This window comes from Manis pentadactyla, chromosome 8 (assembly GCF_030020395.1).
Source record: "Manis pentadactyla isolate mManPen7 chromosome 8, mManPen7.hap1, whole genome shotgun sequence".
Taxonomy (NCBI): Eukaryota; Metazoa; Chordata; class Mammalia; order Pholidota; family Manidae; genus Manis; species Manis pentadactyla.
Window position 1 is genome coordinate 113369433 of NC_080026.1, and position 18066 is coordinate 113387498.

General features: G+C 40.6%; 1 protein-coding gene across 4 annotated transcripts in view; it reads left to right on the top strand.

Moving 5' to 3' along the window:
- The window catches only part of AS3MT (arsenite methyltransferase), a 38938-nt gene extending 21538 nt beyond the window's left edge, over positions 1-17400 (top strand). For 3 of the 4 annotated variants that reach the window (XM_057506264.1, XM_057506265.1, XM_057506263.1), the window contains one exon: positions 88-2545. In XM_057506264.1, coding sequence (XP_057362247.1) covers positions 88-195 — 108 coding nt within the window. In that variant the 3' untranslated portion in view covers positions 196-2545. Of the gene's footprint in view, positions 1-87; positions 2546-15339 lie in introns of those variants that run through there. The other variant, XM_036898405.2, reaches the window with a different exon arrangement.
- The last annotated feature ends 666 nt before the right edge of the window (positions 17401-18066 follow it).

The following is an 18066-nucleotide window of genomic DNA, read 5'->3' on the forward strand; positions in this document are numbered from 1 at the left end:
AAGTCAACCTGAATCAAAGTGAACTATAAGCTTGGTATATCAAAACACCTTTAACTTGCGCTTTCATTTTGGTTTGCCTTTTGACAGGATGTAATCACAGATCCATTCAAGCTTGCAGAAGAGTCTGGCCACGCCAAGTCCAGATGCCCCTCTGATGTTGCTAGAGGCTGCTGTGGTACAGAGAAAAGCTGCTAACACTGCAGCCAACCTGAAGACAGTGGGCTAAGGAATGAGTTACATACGTCTTTTTTTAAATTTTTTTATACGTCGTTTAACCTGCTCTGCCATAGCACAGACCACAAGAAATAATGAATGGCAAAAAGCCCACCGTATTCTAGATCACTGATGAGAAAAAAAAGAATTATTTTTAGAAGGTATTTATTTAAGGTTCACAGCAAATCATCTAAGGGCTAGTTAAACGGAAAATTTTCTCTTAATTAACTCAAAGTTCTGGTGCCACCTAGTGGTCATAAATGGAACTGAGAAACAGTCAAGGCTTGGCCAACTGGCAAAGCTTCAGAAATAAGCAGTTGGCAGTCTCAGAAAAAACATCTTACTTCTGCCCTGCATAGCACCTGTTGGACTTCTCACCATCTTTGCTCACTGAACAAAGCTCCTACTGAAACCATGCTAGTCATGCCAAAAGATTGCCAGATCAAATTTGGTAGGAGTGCTCTTGAAGTAACTGGTCTTTTAAATCAAACACTTAAAAAAAATTTTTGCAATTAAGTGAAAAAAAAAATCAAAAGTTTTTTTGACCTCGGTTCATCCTCATGTATGACAACATAATGACTATTTCTAGTAAATTCTAACCAAATCAGGAAAAGAGTTTGATTATTTTTAAAAGAAGAACTAGGAAATATAAAAATGATAGGTTTTCTTTTCCTCTAGTTTCCATAATTAAAGGAGAAAATTGAGGACTATTTCAAGGATGATTACATCATTAGAAATTAAGAACATTAAAGTTTTAAGGATGACTAAATAAACTGCAGTCCAGTTGTACTTGGAGACTTTGTTGGGGGACACAGAAAGGTATAAACCATACATGAGCAATGGTCTTTGTCATCAGAAGCTTATAGTTCTGTTTTTTAATAACAGCCTTTAAGCAGTGAGGAGTTTTAGTAAGACAATCTCAACCAGTTGCTCTGAGCTCTGCAAAAAAATGAGGAGGGAACTGGCATGGCCCAGGAGATTTTTTGTTAAAGGTATGAGAATTTTTAGCCCTTGTAAAACATTGGAATGAATTCTATAGGCCAGATACCTCTTCTATAAAGCTGTTAAAAATGGAGACATTCTCAGATCTCTAGGTGGGTCAGCTATAGACCCTCACTTTACTACTACATATATATTTTAAGAATCCTATTTGACCTAGAATCTAGGAAAAATATGCATTAGGCAATATAAAATTAAAGTAGATATGTTTTGTCCAGAAAAATGCCATAAACAGTTATTTAAATATTCAAAATAGGTGAAATAGACAACTGGGAACAAAGAACCTTTGTAAGAGAGGTTGCCTCTTTCAGAGTGAAGTTCTTTGAAAGAGTGGATGGCACGTGACTCAGCTTGTTAGTCTAGATCTATATGGCTGCTACCAGCATGTGATGTCAGGACCAGCTAAAGGCCAATGCTTCCTGTGCTGCCAGAGTGTGGTTTAGGAAGCTGCCTGTAGCTCTTCCAACAGCAGGCAAATTTCCCCCCAGTATTTTACTACGGCAGTTTTCAAATACACGGAGAAGTTTAAGGAATTGCAGCAACTGCCCATTTACCTACCACCTGGATTGTACATTTGTTAACATCCTGCATTCACCTCATACATTTTAACATTACGCTTACTAAGGGCAGAGCCACAGAAACAGGGCCCTAATTCTTCCATAGCTACAAACCTTTTCCAAAAGATATTGGACTTAATGGTTTAAGGAGCAGATTTTCTTTTAATTGATTATTGTATCAATGACAGTATTTCCAGTCTTTCATTATCACAGGGAGAGGATTTATTTAAAAATCATGGAGCCTACAGTGGCTTTTCAGCTTACCTAGTGGGGAGGCCCAGCAGTAGCCCAAACAGGATCCCCACCTTTAGCCATGTATAGCTGCAAAGGGCATGGCTCTGTGCCAAGACTGCAGCAGAACTTGCCTCTCTTATTGATTCTTGGCCTTTCATGGGATGGCTCCTGGGAAGCAGCGAAGGTAGTGACTGATTCTGCCTTATCAGGTTGGGAGGCCTATTAAATGAGTCTGGCAAGGAATGTGAATCTATCCAACCGTTCTTTCATTTATTCACTAAATATTAAGCACCTGCTATGTAGTGGGCACTGTCCTAGGCATGGATCACTAGTAATGGAATATTATGAACCCCGTGGGCCAACAGGACAAAAACAGCTAAGCATGGTTTCTAAACTTCGTTGGCATCTGTCCTAACCTCTGTGCTTAGCCAAGTTTCTTCAACCCCATACATACCCACCCCTCAATCTGGGCCTAAACAAGGGTCCTTCTGTGGCTCCTGCCCTAAGAGTTAGTAGAGGGAGACCTCAATAGATAATGAAAATGAACTCTTCTGCAAATATAAAGCTGCATTTACACCGTCCTAATAATAATCTATGATTTGACTTTTACTGCTTCATTCCAGTCTCTCTTCAGCTGCTGATCCTGCAATTCCTGTAAGCACAACCCCCACTGAGGTCAGTGGGAGTGTTACGTGAATGTAAGTTTTGTACTTACTCTTCTGCTGAGTGAGCCTTGCTTGTCTTGTATGGTCCCCTCCCCCAAGGGGAACCTGCTAGCCCCTCCTTTCATGTAGCAGAGCCATGAAGTAGTGATATGCTCCAGGTGAGGAGAAAATCAACTTGGGACAAAAATGTTCTGCCCTAGTGCTATTCCATTGCATCATATAATAATAGCACAATGCCTCAGAGACATTGTCCAGACGCCAGAGAAAGTAAAAAAGTAGAATGGTGATGTTCTGGGTATACTATAAGCCTGGGTATACTTGGGTCTACTAACTTTTTAACTCAACCTAAAGCCCTTAACTTTCTTCTCATTCGTGGAATGAAAAGTGGTGCAGGAGAAAGAAAGCAGGTATTCTTCCTAGATCTGGCTTAGCTGCTGAACTAGTTACTACTGCCCACTGGAAAATCATTTGTCGGCTTGGGGGTTCACTTGCCCTGTATGTAAAATAGGGGTGTTGAACTCAGTATACTCGAAGTTCCTTTCCAGGCTTAGAAACAGACGTATGGATATAGATTTTGGAGAGGCCAAAGTGCTTTTAAAATAGTTTGATTAAGTTGTGCATCTTTATAAATCAGAAGATTTTACACGATGTATGAAGTTCTGGCTTCTCTTGAAAAATTAGGGATGCCGGCAACATTAGCCCTGTATTTCTGCACAGGTGCGTGGTCAGTGTGAGTAATGACTTCCCCTCCGAGCAAGGCATGTCCCTTTGGACAGTTGGCCACCATCCCTACCCAGTCAACTTTACTGAGCCCTGTAGGCTTTTGAGTTTGTGGCCCTGGTTTAGGACTAGAATTAGCACAGTTGCATCCAAGTTACAAGTGAGAATTTTTTCCCCATTATAGTTCAAATGATGGCAGGTCTATGGTCTCATCTAGGACTCTGACTTATATATTTAATTCATCACAAGCAGGAGCCAAGAAGGCACGTGGAGCTTGGCGGGGATCCTCGCAGGAGGGGACCAAAGTGTGCTAGAGCTGCTTATGATAATGTGACATATAACTGAAAGCCTAATGGTGTCAAGTGAGGTGGCCCGGATAGTTCATTCTCTCTTCCCAGAGTTAACAAGCTTCCATCATACAACTTTCTTTGTGAATATGAAATGAGCATCCTCTGGAAAGCAAAGCCTCAAAATGTCAGGTTGCTAGGGAGGAAAGATTTGCACAGCAAGTGCAGAAGGATTTGTATGGCTTCTAGGCTTAGTAGTTAATCTTTTATTAGCTGTCCTTATTTTCTTTTTCTTACTGACCTTATTTTCCTTTCAATTGGATCTAACTAGAGAAATGTTGTGAAGGAGCTATTTTTATGTTTGCTTTTAACTAATGTTAACAGGAGCTCAGGAAATTGATGCAACCCTTTAAAAATGGTGATTTCTTGTGGTAATGCAGATGATTCATTGTGGCTATAAGCCGTGCCAAATATCCCAAGTTACTTCTTCGCCGTAAAGAACTCCCTTATACTTCTCTCCCAATACCAATTTTTCTAACTTTACAGAAGAGAAAACTGAGACTGAGGCTATTTAAATGATTTGCATGACAGGAGGACGGTCTAAAGTGTTAGAACCAAGACCAGAAGTAGGTCTACTGACGCCTATACCATTGTATTACAGGGTCCTTGTTCTACATTAGGGAATTCCCAAATTTAAAAATAGAGCAACTGAAGAGGGAAATGATTACTATAAAAGTAAGAATAGTGGTTACATCTAGGGTGGAGGAGAGGGATGTGAACTAGACAGGATACATAAGGTTTTTCACAATGAGGGGGTGCTTCCTTTACCATTATAAGTTATTACAAAATGAACACATCTGTGCCTGGGACTGTCCCAGTTTAAGCTTTAAACTAGGTTAATTATTAATAGCACCCTTTTTCACTCTCAAACAGGTTCTGTTTTGGATGATAAATTATTTGGTCAGCTATTATACATTTATATTTTGTGCACTTTTATGTATATTATATGTCAATTATTTTTAAGTTCAAAAAAATACATCAGCAAATTTGACCGACAGGGTCTAGGCCAACGTGGGAAATCTTACGTTTGCTCTAAGATTCCTGATTACTGCACAGAACACAGTGGCAGTAGCTAGGATTTGAGTGTAGACTTCCAGAACAGAGGGAGGGTGTGGTGCCCCCTCTTGGTTTTCTGGGGACTCCTCTAGCATGAGATAGTCATCTCTGTTTCTTTGTCCTACATGTAGCTGGAGAAGTGGTGTGTCCCTTAGACCTAATTGTGAAGGTCAGTTAAGAGAATATATAAGAAAGGGCTTTGTAAATCATGAAGGTTTTTTTTCTACTCTGAGTGGCAGGAGTGTCCTAGATTGGCAGGGCCCCAGCATCATGGCACTGGCACCTGTCAGTCAATCTTCCTATAATACAGCTCTTCTTTTAGAACTTTTTCTAGCTCCTGAGTGCCTAGAGAATGAGATCTGAACTCCTAAGCTTAGCATTCAACCCACCACAAATCAACCCCTAGCAGCTTTACAACTTTATCCTTTGCATTCCTCTTCTTGAGCTCTAGAATCAAATTCAGTCACACGGTGTTCCAAAAATGCTGCTCTATTTCCAACCTCACCTCTCACTCTTCTCTTCATTAGAATGCTCTTTCTCTTTCTTTTCTCTCAATTCCTTTGTCACAGACTGAATATATGTACCCCCCCACCCCTGATTCATATGTTGAAGCCCTAACCCCCCAGTATTTGGAGATGGGGCCTCTAAGGAAGTAATTAAGGTTAAATAAGGTCCTAAGGATGGGGCCGTAATCCTGTAGGATTAGTGTCCTTATAGGAAGAGATAGCAGAGAGCTCACACTCTGTCTCCACTCAAACTCAGAGGAAAAGCCATGTAAGGACAAAGGGGTTGTCTGCAAGCCAGGAGAACTCTCCTAGAAGCCAACTCTGCAGGACCTTGATATGGGAAGTCTAGCCTTCAGGACTGTGGGAAAATGCATTTCTGTTGTTTAAGCCTCCCAGTACGTGGTATTTTGTTACGGTGGACCTGTAAAACAAGAGCAGATTTATACACACTTCTTAGATAGCTCTTACATCTGCATGTCTAAAATTTATCTGTTCTTCAAGGTCCAACTCAAAGACCATGAAGCTTTCCTCATGTCTTCCACTTTATTTGTGCTTCTTTTTAAGCCTTTTGATGTTCTATCCTGCATTATGGTCGTTATTTAGTACATGTTTCCTAACCTCCTTGCTACTAAGATTTTGGGGTAACATCTGATTTAATATTAAAGCTCCACAAGGCCTAGTACAGTGCCAGGACTTATTAGATACACAGTATATATTAGTTGAACGAATGAATGAATGAATGAATAAAGGAAAAACAGAGAAATGGGGTGAGAAATAAGACACAAAATTTTACTTAAACCTTAAGGAGGAAGCAGAGGTTTGAGATGTGGTATTAATAAATGGGGAGAAATAAGTCTTCAGTTTTGTGATGTTTAAAATAAAACAAACAAATACATATCTCAGAGGAACTAAAAATAGGGGCAGATTTTTTCTCCCCCCGCTGAGGTCTGATGTGTTGTCTGTTTGTACAAGGTGGCCTGGCTTATTAGAGTAGAATCATTGCTCCACCTTCAGAGAATGTGAAAAAAAGGCCGTGGCAGCTAACTCAGCTGACATTGAGGCAGAGCAGGGCCTGGGACAAGTGTCATAATGGACTTTTCCCACCTGTGATGGAAACTGCTGAGATGTAAACAGTCCAGTAAGTACAGGAGGGATCCCATCTTAAGGCTAAGATTCCATTTTAAAAAGCAGAGAGTTGAGAAGTAAGATTCCTAACATATTCTCTGATAATCAGATAACCCAACAGCCTATCTTAAGGCAGGGCAGGCAGTCTTAACTGATATGTCCCCACTGCTTGAGGGTAACCACTATCTTAGAGAAGAACAGGATAAATAAATCCCTTGTGTTGGGTTTATTTTAGCTGAATTAGATGGAGGACTGGTAATAAAGGAATGGCAACATGGCATCTCTCCCCCGAGATAAGGACCTTGAGACCGCAAGTCAAGCCTATACCCAACAACCCCCCTCTGCCCTTTGCTCCATCCTTGAAAGCCTTAAAAAATAGAATCCCCAAACTTTCAGTGTGCCTCCTTTCTGAGGACGCCCACACTTACCTTTCTTTAAGTGCGTACTTTCAAATAAAGCTTTCTCACTGCTCAAATTATTGCGGTTTGTCTCTTTACTATTTCATTGTATTTCCAAGTCTTCATCCTATCTCTGCTTTACTTCTAATAAGTAGGAAGGGGCTGCTAAAAGCTCAGATTTGGACCTGCATGTTTCCATCATCTGGGTGACCTGGACGGAACTGCAGCTGTGCGATTTGCTCTTAGTAGCCTGCCTGAAAGTCTCCTTTCTTTGAGAAATTCTCAGAACATAATCTCACTCCATCTTGTGCTCCATGGTTCCCCCAAATCCTGGGGTGGTAGAGGCTAGTCCCCATGCATTGCAGATCCAAGTGGACACAGGATGCCCGATGACCCTGGCTTCAGGAGTTGGCAGGGGAATCTGCCCTAGACCGAGAACTTTCCCTCTTTCCCTTTTCACTTCCCTGTCCTCTGCTGCCTGCAAGGCAGCTGCCATTCTCTGCTGCTCTCACTCTAATGAATTCCTTTACCTACACTCTTCTGATCTGCTTGAGAATTCTTTCTCGTTCAGAGTCAAGAACCCTCCCCATCCGGGTTGAGGTTTTCTCCTAGTGCTTCACCTAGTGCACAGGGAGAGACCTCCCCAGACACAGCTGCCCAGCAACAATATGGCAAACTAGCATTGTATGACCCGAGTAATGATCATAAATCAAAGCTCCCGTGTCAGGCTGTGCAGGTCTGAATCTCCTGGGAGGGCTCAGAATGGTATATTCAGGATCTGATCTCTCCTGAAGTCCCATTCCGGGCTACCATCCTCCTGTCAGTCTTCCTTGTCTCCATTTATCATGATCTTGAGTTGAGTGTTTTCATCACAGTAAGGATAATCGAGCTCAGAATGTTTCTTAGACTTTTGTCCAAGACTGAGCTGGAAGAGCAGTCAGAAAGAACACCCTAAAAGATTTGAGAAAATCCTGCATTTGCAGGGCCTGTCAGTCAGGAGGACAGAGGTCTTGGAACAGGGCAAACAGTGTACTTCTAGAAGCAGAAACATTCCCCTCTGAGTATCCCAGAAGGTCAAGTGGGGGAAAGAAATGGGTGATGGTACAGAGAGCAAACCTCTTGGGGCTGGCCCATGGGATGGGCAGGAGGGGCAGGCTCCCTGGGATAATGGGGTGTAGGGTGCCATCCACTGCCTAGGACCCCACTGTGGAGGAATTCAGAGCTTTTGGAGGGTGAAGAGTCAGGAGAGGAAGTACTCATACCTACCCGAATGCCTGACTCCAGGCTCTGGGATTCCTGGGAGGGGCTGCACCCAAGGATCTTGGACCCTTTTCAAGGGTGGAATTTACACACAACTTCTTCAGAAAGCCATGTTTCTCTTTCTCTTCCTACCTCAGTGCCTATGTAGATAATATCTAGAAAAGCAGGAACATAGGATAACCTACTAAAAAAGCCTGAAAACTCCTCTATAGAAGGTAAACGGTATTGCTGATTCGATTTGATTTGATTTTGGGTGTGTTTTTTTTTTGCCCACTGTTGTGAAAGATTCTCATTTGAGCTACATGAGTTCCTGTGCATTTAAACAAGCAGACAGTGTTGCCTCAGGGGGAACAGATCTGACTCCAGCGAAAGTTTGGGTAACGTCAGCATTCACCTAGTTCCTTTTTTTCCTCAGAAAACCTAGTGCTTCTGTGTGATTAAATGTCGCTGTTGAACTAATAACTTTGAATAGTTTTCTACAACAAGGCGATTTTCTGGGGAAAAGAAAAGCTTCCCTATAAAGCTAGAGCTGTATGTTGAGAAACCCAGTGTGTGGAGAGCTATTTGGTGTTTTACTTGCAATCTTTAGAGATTTGCAAAATTTTGAGAAGCTTTAAGAAAGTCAAACTCCAAAGACTTCTAGGTCATGATGCGCTGCTTCCCCAAATCCAGAACCTGCAGATATGAGAGTTTATCTTTTGCAGTTGAGATAATTGAACTCTTCCCCTTTACTGTTCAGTGAAAGATTCTGGTGACCGAAGGTTACTTTGGAAAGGTATTTTCTAAGAGGTTCTAGCTTTGCTTAAAGGACTTGCTTAAGGTCAAAGTCAGAAGCTACCTAGGATTAGACATCTGTAGCAACCATTTGGCAATGTTAGGCCTTTTTTTTTTTTAGTTTACATACAAATTGTTACTTTATTTATAGCATAAAAGGCTTACAATCATGTTCTTCCAATTCCCTCTTCCCCATCATTTGTTCTGATGTTAGGCCTTTTTTTAAAAATTTATTTTTATTTTGATATTGTCAATGTACAATTACATGAGCAACATTATGGTTACTAGACTCCCCCTATTATCAAGTCCCCACCACATACCCCATTACAGTCACTGTCCATCAGCGTAGTAAGATACTATAGAATCATTACTTGTTTTCTCTGTGTTATACTGCTTTCCCCATGTCCCCCTGTTGCTATATTATGTGTGCTATTCGTAATACCCCTTTTCCCCCTTATCCCTCCCTTCCCACCGATCTTCCCCAGTCCCTTTCCCTTTGGTGACTGTTAGTCCATTCTTGGGTTCTGTGAGTCTGCTGCTGTTTTGTTCCTTCAGTTTTTTCTTTGTTTTTATACTCCACAAATGAGTGAGATCATTTGATAATTGTCTTTCTCTGCCTGGCTTATTTTACTGAGCATAATACCCTCTAGCTCCATCCATGTTGTTGCAAATAGTAGGATTTGTTTTCTTCTTATGGCTGAATAATATTCCATTGTGTATATGTACCACATCTTCTTTATCCATTCATCTACTGATGGACACTTAGGTTGCTTCCATTTCTTGGCTATTGTACATAGTGCTGTGATAAACACAGGGGTGCTTATGTGTTTTTGAAACTGGGCTCCTGCATTTTAGGGTAAATTCCTAGGAGTGGAATTCCTGGGTCAAATGGTATTTCTTTTTTTAGTTTTTTGAGTTACCTCCATACTGCTTTCCACAATGGTTGAACTAATTTACATTTCCACCAGCAGTGTAGGAGAGTTCCCCTTTCTCCACAACCTTGCCAACATTTGTTGTTGTCTGTTGGATGGTGGCCATCTTAACTGGTGTGAGGTGATGTTTCATTGTGGTTTTAATTTGCATTTCTCTGATGATTAGCAGTGTGGAGCATCTTTTCATGTGCCTGTTGGCCACCTGAATTTCTTCTTTGGAGAAGTGTCTGTTTATATCCTCCACCCATTTTTTAATAGGATTATTTGCTTTTTGTTTGTTGAGGTGCGTGAACTCTTTATATATTTTGGATGTCAATCCCTTATCAGATCTGTCATTTATGAATATATTCTCCCATACTGTAGAATGTCTTTTTGTTCTACTGATGATATCCTTTGCTGTACAGAAGATTTTTAGTTTGATATAGTCCCACTTGTTCATTTTTGCTTTTATTCCCCTTGCTCAGGGAGATATATGTACATGAAGAAGTTGCTCATGTTTATGTCCAAGAGATTTTTGCCTATGTTTTTTTCTAAGAGTTTTATGGTTTTATGACTTACATTCAGGTCTTTGATCCATTTTGAGTTTACTATTGTGTACAGGGTTAGACAATAATCCAGTTTCATTCTCTTACATGTAGCTGTCTAGTTTTGCCAACACCAGTTGTTGAAGAGGCTTTCATTTCCCCATTGTATATGCATGGCTCCTTTATAGTATATTAATTGACCATATATGCTTGGGTTTATATCTGGGCTCTCTAGTCTGTTCCATTGGTCTACGGGTCTGTTCTTGTGTCGGTATGAAATTGTTTTGATTATTGTGGCTTTGTAGTAGAGCTTGAAGTCAGGGAGCAAAATTCCTCCCACTTTATTCTTCCTTCTCAGGATTGCTTTGGCTATTTGGGGTCTTTTGTGGTTCCATATGAATTTTAGAACTATTTGCTCTAGTTCATTGGAGAATGATGTTGGTATTTTGATAGGGATTGCATTGAATCTGTAGATTGCTCTAGGCAGGATGGCCATTTTGACAATATTAATTCTTCCTATCCATGAGCACGGGATGAGTTTCCATTTATTGGTATCTTAATTTCTCTCATGAGTGTCTTGTAGTTTTCAGAGTATAAGTCTTTCACTTCCTTGGTTAAGTTTATTCCTAGGTATTTTATTATTTTTGATGCAATTGTGAATGGAATTGTTTTCCTGATTTCTCTTTCTGCTATTCATTATTAGTGTATAGGAATGCAAGAGATTTCTGTGTATTAATTTTGTATCCTGCAACTTTGCTGAATTCAAATATTAGATCTAGTAGTTTTGTAGTGGATTCTTTAGGGTTTTTTATGTACAATATCATGTCATCTGCAAACAGAGACAGCTTGACTTCTTCTTTACTAATCTGGATGCCTTTTATTTCTTTGTGTTGTCTGATTGCCATGGCTAGGACCTCTAGAACTATGTTGAATAAAAGTGGGGAGAGTGGGCATCTTTGTCTTGTTCCCGATCTTAAAGGAAAAGTTTTCAGCTTCTCACTGTTAAGTATAATGTTGGCTGTGAGTTTGTCATATATGGCCTTTATTATGTTGAGGTACTTGCCCTCTATACCCATTTTGTTGAGAGTTGTTATCATGAATGGGTGTTGAATTTTGCAAATGCTTTTTCAGCATCTATGGCAATGATCATGTGGTTTTTGTCCTTTTTGTTGATGTAGTGGATGATGTTGATGGATTATCGAATGTTGTACCATCCTTGCATTCCTGGGATGAATCCCACTTGATCATGATGGATGATCTTTTTGATATATTTTTTAATTCGGTTTGCTAATATTTTGTTGAGTATTTTTGCATCTATGTTCATCAGGGATATTGGTCTGTAATTTTCTTTTTTGGTGATGTCTTTGCCTGGTTTTGGTATTAGAGTGATGTTGGCCTCGTAGAATGAGTTTGGGAGTATTCTCTCCTCTTCTACTTTTTGGAAAACTTTAAAGAGGATGGGTATTAGGTCTTCACTAAATGTTTGATAAAATTCAGCAGTGAAACCATCTGGTCCAGGTGTTTTGTTCTTAGGTAGTTTTTTGATTACCAATTCAATTTCTTTGCTGGTAATTGGTCTATTCAGATTTTCTGTTTCTTTCTGGGTCAGCCTTGGAAGGTTGTATTTTTCTAGAAAGTTGTCCAGTTCTTCTAGGTTATCCAATTTGTTACTATATAATTTTTCATAGTATTCTCTCATAATTCCTTGTATTTCTGTGGTGTCTGTAGTGATTTTTCCTTTCTCATTTCTGATTTTGTTTATGAGTGTAGACTCTCTTTTTTTCTTGATAACTCTGGCTAGGGGTTTATCTATTTTATTTTCTGGAAGAATCAGCTCCTGCGTTCATTGATTCTTTCTTTTCTTTTCTTCTCAATTTTATTTATTTCTGCTCTAATCTTTATTATGTCCCTCCTTCTACTGACTTTGGGCCTCATTTGTTCTTCCTTTTCTAGTTTCATTAATAGCGAGTTTAGACTGTTCATTGGGATTGTTCCTCTTTCCTGATGTAGACCTGTATTGCAATATATTTCTCTCTTGGCACAGCCTTTACTGTGTCCCACAGATTTTGCGTTGTTGGATTATTGTTGTCATTTGTCTCCATATATTGCTTGATCTCTGTTTTTATTTGGTCATTGATCTGTTGATTATTTAGGAGGATATTATTAAGCCTCCACGTGTTTATGGACTTTTTCATTTTCCTTGTGTAATTTATTTCTAGTTTCATAACTTTGTGATCTGAGAAGCTAGTTGGTACAATTTCTATCCTTTTGAATTTACTGAGGTTCTTTTTGTGGCCTAGTATATGATCTATTCTTGAAAATGTTTCCTGTGCACTTGAGAAGAATGTGTATCCTATTGCTTTTGGATGGAGTGTTCTGTAGATGTCTGTTAGGTCCATCTGTTCTGATATGTTGTTCAGTGCCTCTGTCTGTTTACTTATTTTCTGTCTGGATGATCTGTCCTTTGGAGCGAGTGGTGTGTTAAAGTCTCCTAAAATGAATACTGCATTCTATTCCCCCCTTTAATTCTGTTGGTAGTTGTTTCACATATGTAGGTGCTCCTGTGTTGGCGCATAGGTATTTATAATAGTTACATCCTCTTGTTGGACTGACCCCTTTATCATTATGTAATGTCCTTCTTTGTCTCTTGTTACTTTCTTTGTTTTGAAGTCTATTTTGTCTGATACAAGAACTGCATCTCCTGCTCTTTTCTCTGTATTAGTTGCATGAAATATCTTTTTCCATCCCTTTACTTTCAGTCTGTGTATGTCTTTGGGTTTGAAGTGAGTCTCTTATAGGCAGCATATAGTTGGGTCTTGTTTTTCTATCCATTCAGTGACTCTATATCTTTTGATTGGTACATTCAGACCTTTTACATTTAGGATGATTATCGATAGGTATGTTCTTATTGCCATTGCAGGCTTTGGATTCATGGTTACCAAAGGTTCAAGGGTAATTCCCTTACTATCTAACAGTCTAATTTAACTCACTTTGTATGCTATTACAAACACAACCTAAAGATTCTTTTTTTTTCCACCTCCATTTTTTATATGTTATGAATCATATTCTGTACTCTTTGTCTATCCCTTGGGTGACATCTGTTTATCCTTAGGAATACTTCCATCTATAGGAGTCCCTCCAAAATGCACTGTAGAGGTGCTTAGTGGGAGGTAAATTCTCTCAGCTTTTGCTTATCTGAAAATTGTTTAATCCCTCCTTCAAATTTAAATGATAACCTTGCTGGGTAGAGTATTCTTGGTTCAAGGCCCTTCTGCTTCATTGCATTAAATATATCATGCCACTCCCTTCTGGCCTGTAATGTTTCTGTTGAGAAATATGATGATAGCCTGATAGGTTTTCCTTTGTATATGATCTATTTTCTCTCTCTAGCTGCTTTTAAAAGTCTGTCTTTATCCTTGATCTTTGCCATTTTAATTATTATATGTTTTGATATTGTCTTCCTTGGGTCCCTTGTGTTGGGAGATCTGTGCACCTCCATGGCTTGAGAGACTATCTCCTTCCCCAGATTGGGGAATTTTTCAGCAATTACCTCCTCAATGACACTTTCTATCCCTTTTTCTCTCTCTTCTTCTTCTGGACCCCTATAATGTGAATATTGTTCCTTTTGGATTGGTCACACAGTTCTCTCAATATTCTTTCATTCTTAGAGATTCTTTTTTCTCTCTGTGCCTCAAATTCTTTGTATTCCTCTTCTCTAATTTCCATTCCAGTTACCTTCTCTTCTAGTACATCTAATCTGCTTTTAAATCCCTCCATTGTATGTTTCATTTCAGATGTGGAATTTCTTAATGATTGAATCTCCATCTTAAATATGTTCCTGAGTTCTTGAATATTTTTCTGTACCTCCATAAGCATGTTTATGATTTTAATTTTAAACTCCCTTTCAGGAAGATTGGTGAGTTCAGTTTCATTTTTGCCCTTTTTCTGGCGTTTGTGAGATTTTGGTCTGAACCATGTTCTTTTGGCGTTTCATATTTCTGTGTGGTGTCCACTAGTGCCCAGAAGCTCCAGTCTCTGGAGCTGCTCAGCCCCTAGAGTGAGGTTGGGGTCATAGGGGAGTGGAGCTGGTGCCTGGGGGGAGGAAAGAACTGTTTCCTGATTCCTGTCTGCCATTCCTGTCTACAGTATCAGAGCCAGTGAGCTGAGCACACAGGAGTAAGCCTCTGTGCTTTGTGTCTCTAGCTATTGTAGGTGGGGCCTCCCTCTGGCTGGCCTGACTTCAGTGCAGTGACTGCCGGTTTGTGAACGGGTGCCATCAGGCCAGTAGGAAGGCTCGGCAGGCTGTGTGTCACAGTGGGGGGGGCCTCAGAGCTGAGTAGGCAGCCAGGGGGATGGAGTGCCTGAAGCTCCTCAAAGTTCCCAATCTGCTGGGCAGAGCACACCCAGACAACCTTGTCCCCCTATCCCTTCTCCTGTGCAGCAAGCTCCATGCAAACCCTGCCCCTTCAGCAGCCCTCTCACTACTAGGAAGCCTCTCAGACCACCTGCCTTTCCCTTGCCCCAGAGCGGCCAGGTGTGGATCCTGTCCTCCACAACTGGCCAGAATCTGTCTCTGAAGCACTCTACCTGTCCCAGCTCCCCAGCCTCTAGAGCACCACACAATGTACCTCAAAGGTCTCACAAAGCAGACCTCCAGGGCTGGGTGTTCAGCAGTCCCAGGCTTCCACCCTCTCCCTGCTCCATTTCTCTTTCTCCTGCCAGTAAGCTGGGGTGGGGGAAGGGCCTGGGTCCCACCAGATCAAGGCTTTGCTATGTTACCATGTTTTGTGAGGTCTGCTCTGGTGGTGAGGTCTGTATGCAGTCTGGTTCAGCCTTCTTTCCTGTTGCTATTGTAGGGTTAGTTGTGTTAACTGTATTTTCACACTATCTGTGGTTTTGGGGGGAGTTCTCTGTCTCACCTCTCATGCTGCCATCTTGAATCTTCTGTCCAATCTTAGGCCTTTTGTAACCCTTTCTGGAGGTGGCATATGATCAGAATTCAGTTTCCTTTTTTTTTTTCTTCTTCCAGACTTAGAGAGATCCCTAGAAGCAAGTTGCCCTTGACCTCCTTTCATATGGACAGATAGACGGGGTGGCCCCTGGAAGTCATGATAAGCCTGCACCAGCAGCCCTCACTGAAGGGAGGATTACTCCTTGAACTAAAAAGCCTACAAACTTGAAAGATCCTTCTTGCTAAGGAAAAATTACTTGGCTTGGGTATCTAGATTGCTCTGTGTCTTGAGCATACATGAAGAATATGACCCCAACCCCCACCCCCATACCACCCAGGATAAACATCACTCAGCAATCCCCTGTGTGAATTTGAACTTGGTTTATTTTACATTGTAAATTGTCATGTTGGATCCTTTTATGACATTTTTGCTATGAAATCCTGAATTTATAACTTGTTTCTGAATTGCTAAATGCCACACTTTCCTGTTCTTGCTTTCTCTGAATGTCTGTAGGTTTGGCCAGCTCTCCCCCACCTCCTTCTCCACACTCTTATTACAGAAGTGTATATTCAGTATTTGAGAGCCTTTAATTATCTTCCCTCTTAGCTCCCTCAAACACCCTTGTACTCACACTTTTTATGAAGTTAAAACAGTCTCATTTTCAATCAGCTGACTTAGAAAGACCATAGTCATCTTTAACCTTTGTCAGATATCCCTACACATCTCAACTTCTTTTTCTTCTAAACTTTGAAAATGCTGTTTTTAAAAATGCATGCCAAGTCTGTGAATCAGGTTTTTTTTCATCTGAACCTGTATTTCAAATAGAGAAGTAAGAGAATTGGGAGTGGGAAATGCAGCACCAGAAACTGAAGGGCTGCAAACTAGAGTTGGGGACATTTCTTGAAATAATCAGAATAAAAATTCTTTCATTTCCCTAACATTCTACAGTATTGTTTTAAACATCTACCACTATTCTAGGCCTTGGTGATACAGTGATGAACAAAACCAACAAAATCCTTGCCCTTGGGAAGCTCAAGTTCTAGTGGAAGGAGACAGATAAATTAAGGAAAATAAAGCAGAGACAGAGTCCAGGGAATGTTCACAAGTTTTAAAAAACAGGTGACCTTTGAGAGGGGAACTGATGGGCTGTGCTGACATCTGGAGGAAGAAAGCCCAGGCACAGGAAACAAATAGCACATACACACACTCCCAGGGAGCATCCCCAGAATGAATGAGAAGCAGCTAGGAGAAAGTGGCTGGAGTGGCAGGTAATGAGGTCAGAGAAACAAGGGGAGGCAGCAGACCCTTTAGAGCCTTGTTGGATGTTGTAGGTATTGTGGCTTTGTTGTGGTGAGATGGGAAGCCATAGGAGGTTTTCAAACAAAAAAGCAACAGGATCTGGTTTAAGAAAACCACTCAGGCTGCCGGGTTGAGAAGGGAAGGGGACAGGTATAGAAGAGGAGAGGCTGCTGCAATCACCCCTATTAGAAATGAATCAGAAACGTTTGATTGGTTAACAAAAAGGGAGGAAAAATGTGCTTGCAGAATATAAAAAAATAAGACAGCAATTAATTTTGGGGTGTTTACATTGCAAGAAAAAGTCAATTTGGCAGTTGCTGTGCTCCCGTGTCTCGAGATACAGTGGGCTTGGGAGTCCTGGGGAGCTAGTTCTTCAGGATTCTTTTCTGCTGAGCCACCTATGAACCTAGTAGGGTTTGGTCAGTGTGACTAAGAATGAGCCTTGCCAACATCCAAAAGACAAGGAACAACAAATGCTGGTGAGGATGTGGAGAAAGGGAACCCTCCTACACTGTTGGTGGGAATATAAACCATTGTGGAAAGCAATATGGAGGTTCCTCAAAAAACTAAAAATAGAAATACCACTTGACCTGGGAATTCCACTCCTAGGAATTTACCTGAAGAAAACAAGATCCCTGATTCAAAAAGACATATGCACCCCTATGTTTATCACAGCATTATTTACAATAGCCAAGATATGGAAGCAACCTAAGTGTCCATCAGTAGATGAATGGATAAAGAAGATGTGGTACATATACACAATGGAATATTATTCAGCCATAAGAAGAAAACAAATCCTACCATTTGCAACAACATGGATGGAGCTAGAGGGTATTATGCTCAGTAAAATAAGACAAGCAGAAAAAGACAAGTACCAAATGATTTCACTCATCTGTGGAGTATACCAACAAAGCAAAACTGAAGGAACAAAACAGCAACAGACTCACAGACTCAAGAAGAGACTAGTGGTTACCAAAGGGAAGGGGTTGGGAAGGGTAGGGAGGGAGGGAGAAGGGGATTAAGGGGCATTATAATTAACACACATAATAAAGGTAGGTCACGGGGAAGGCTGTATAGCACGGAGAAGACAAGTAATAAGTCTATAGCACTTTACTACCCTGATGGACAGTGACTGCAGTGGGGGGAGACTTGATAATATGGGTGAATGTTGAAACCACAATGTTGCTCATGAGAAACCTTCATAAGATTGTATATCAATGATACCTTAGTAAAAAAAAAGAATGAGCCTTAATGGGTGTGCTTAGGATAGCTGCCCCCTCCCATTTCCCAAATTTGCCTGGGTGCCTGTAAGAAATAGAGATTCCTGGTTCTTACCCCTTAAGTAAGAATGGGATGGGGTCCAGGAAAAATATATTTTCAGCCAAGAATTTAAGGGGATTCTTTTTTTGTAACTGAGGTAAAATTGGTATATTATGTTATATAAGTTTCAGGTGCACATTATAAATCTATATTTGTACATTACAAAGTGATTACTAGCTTAAGTC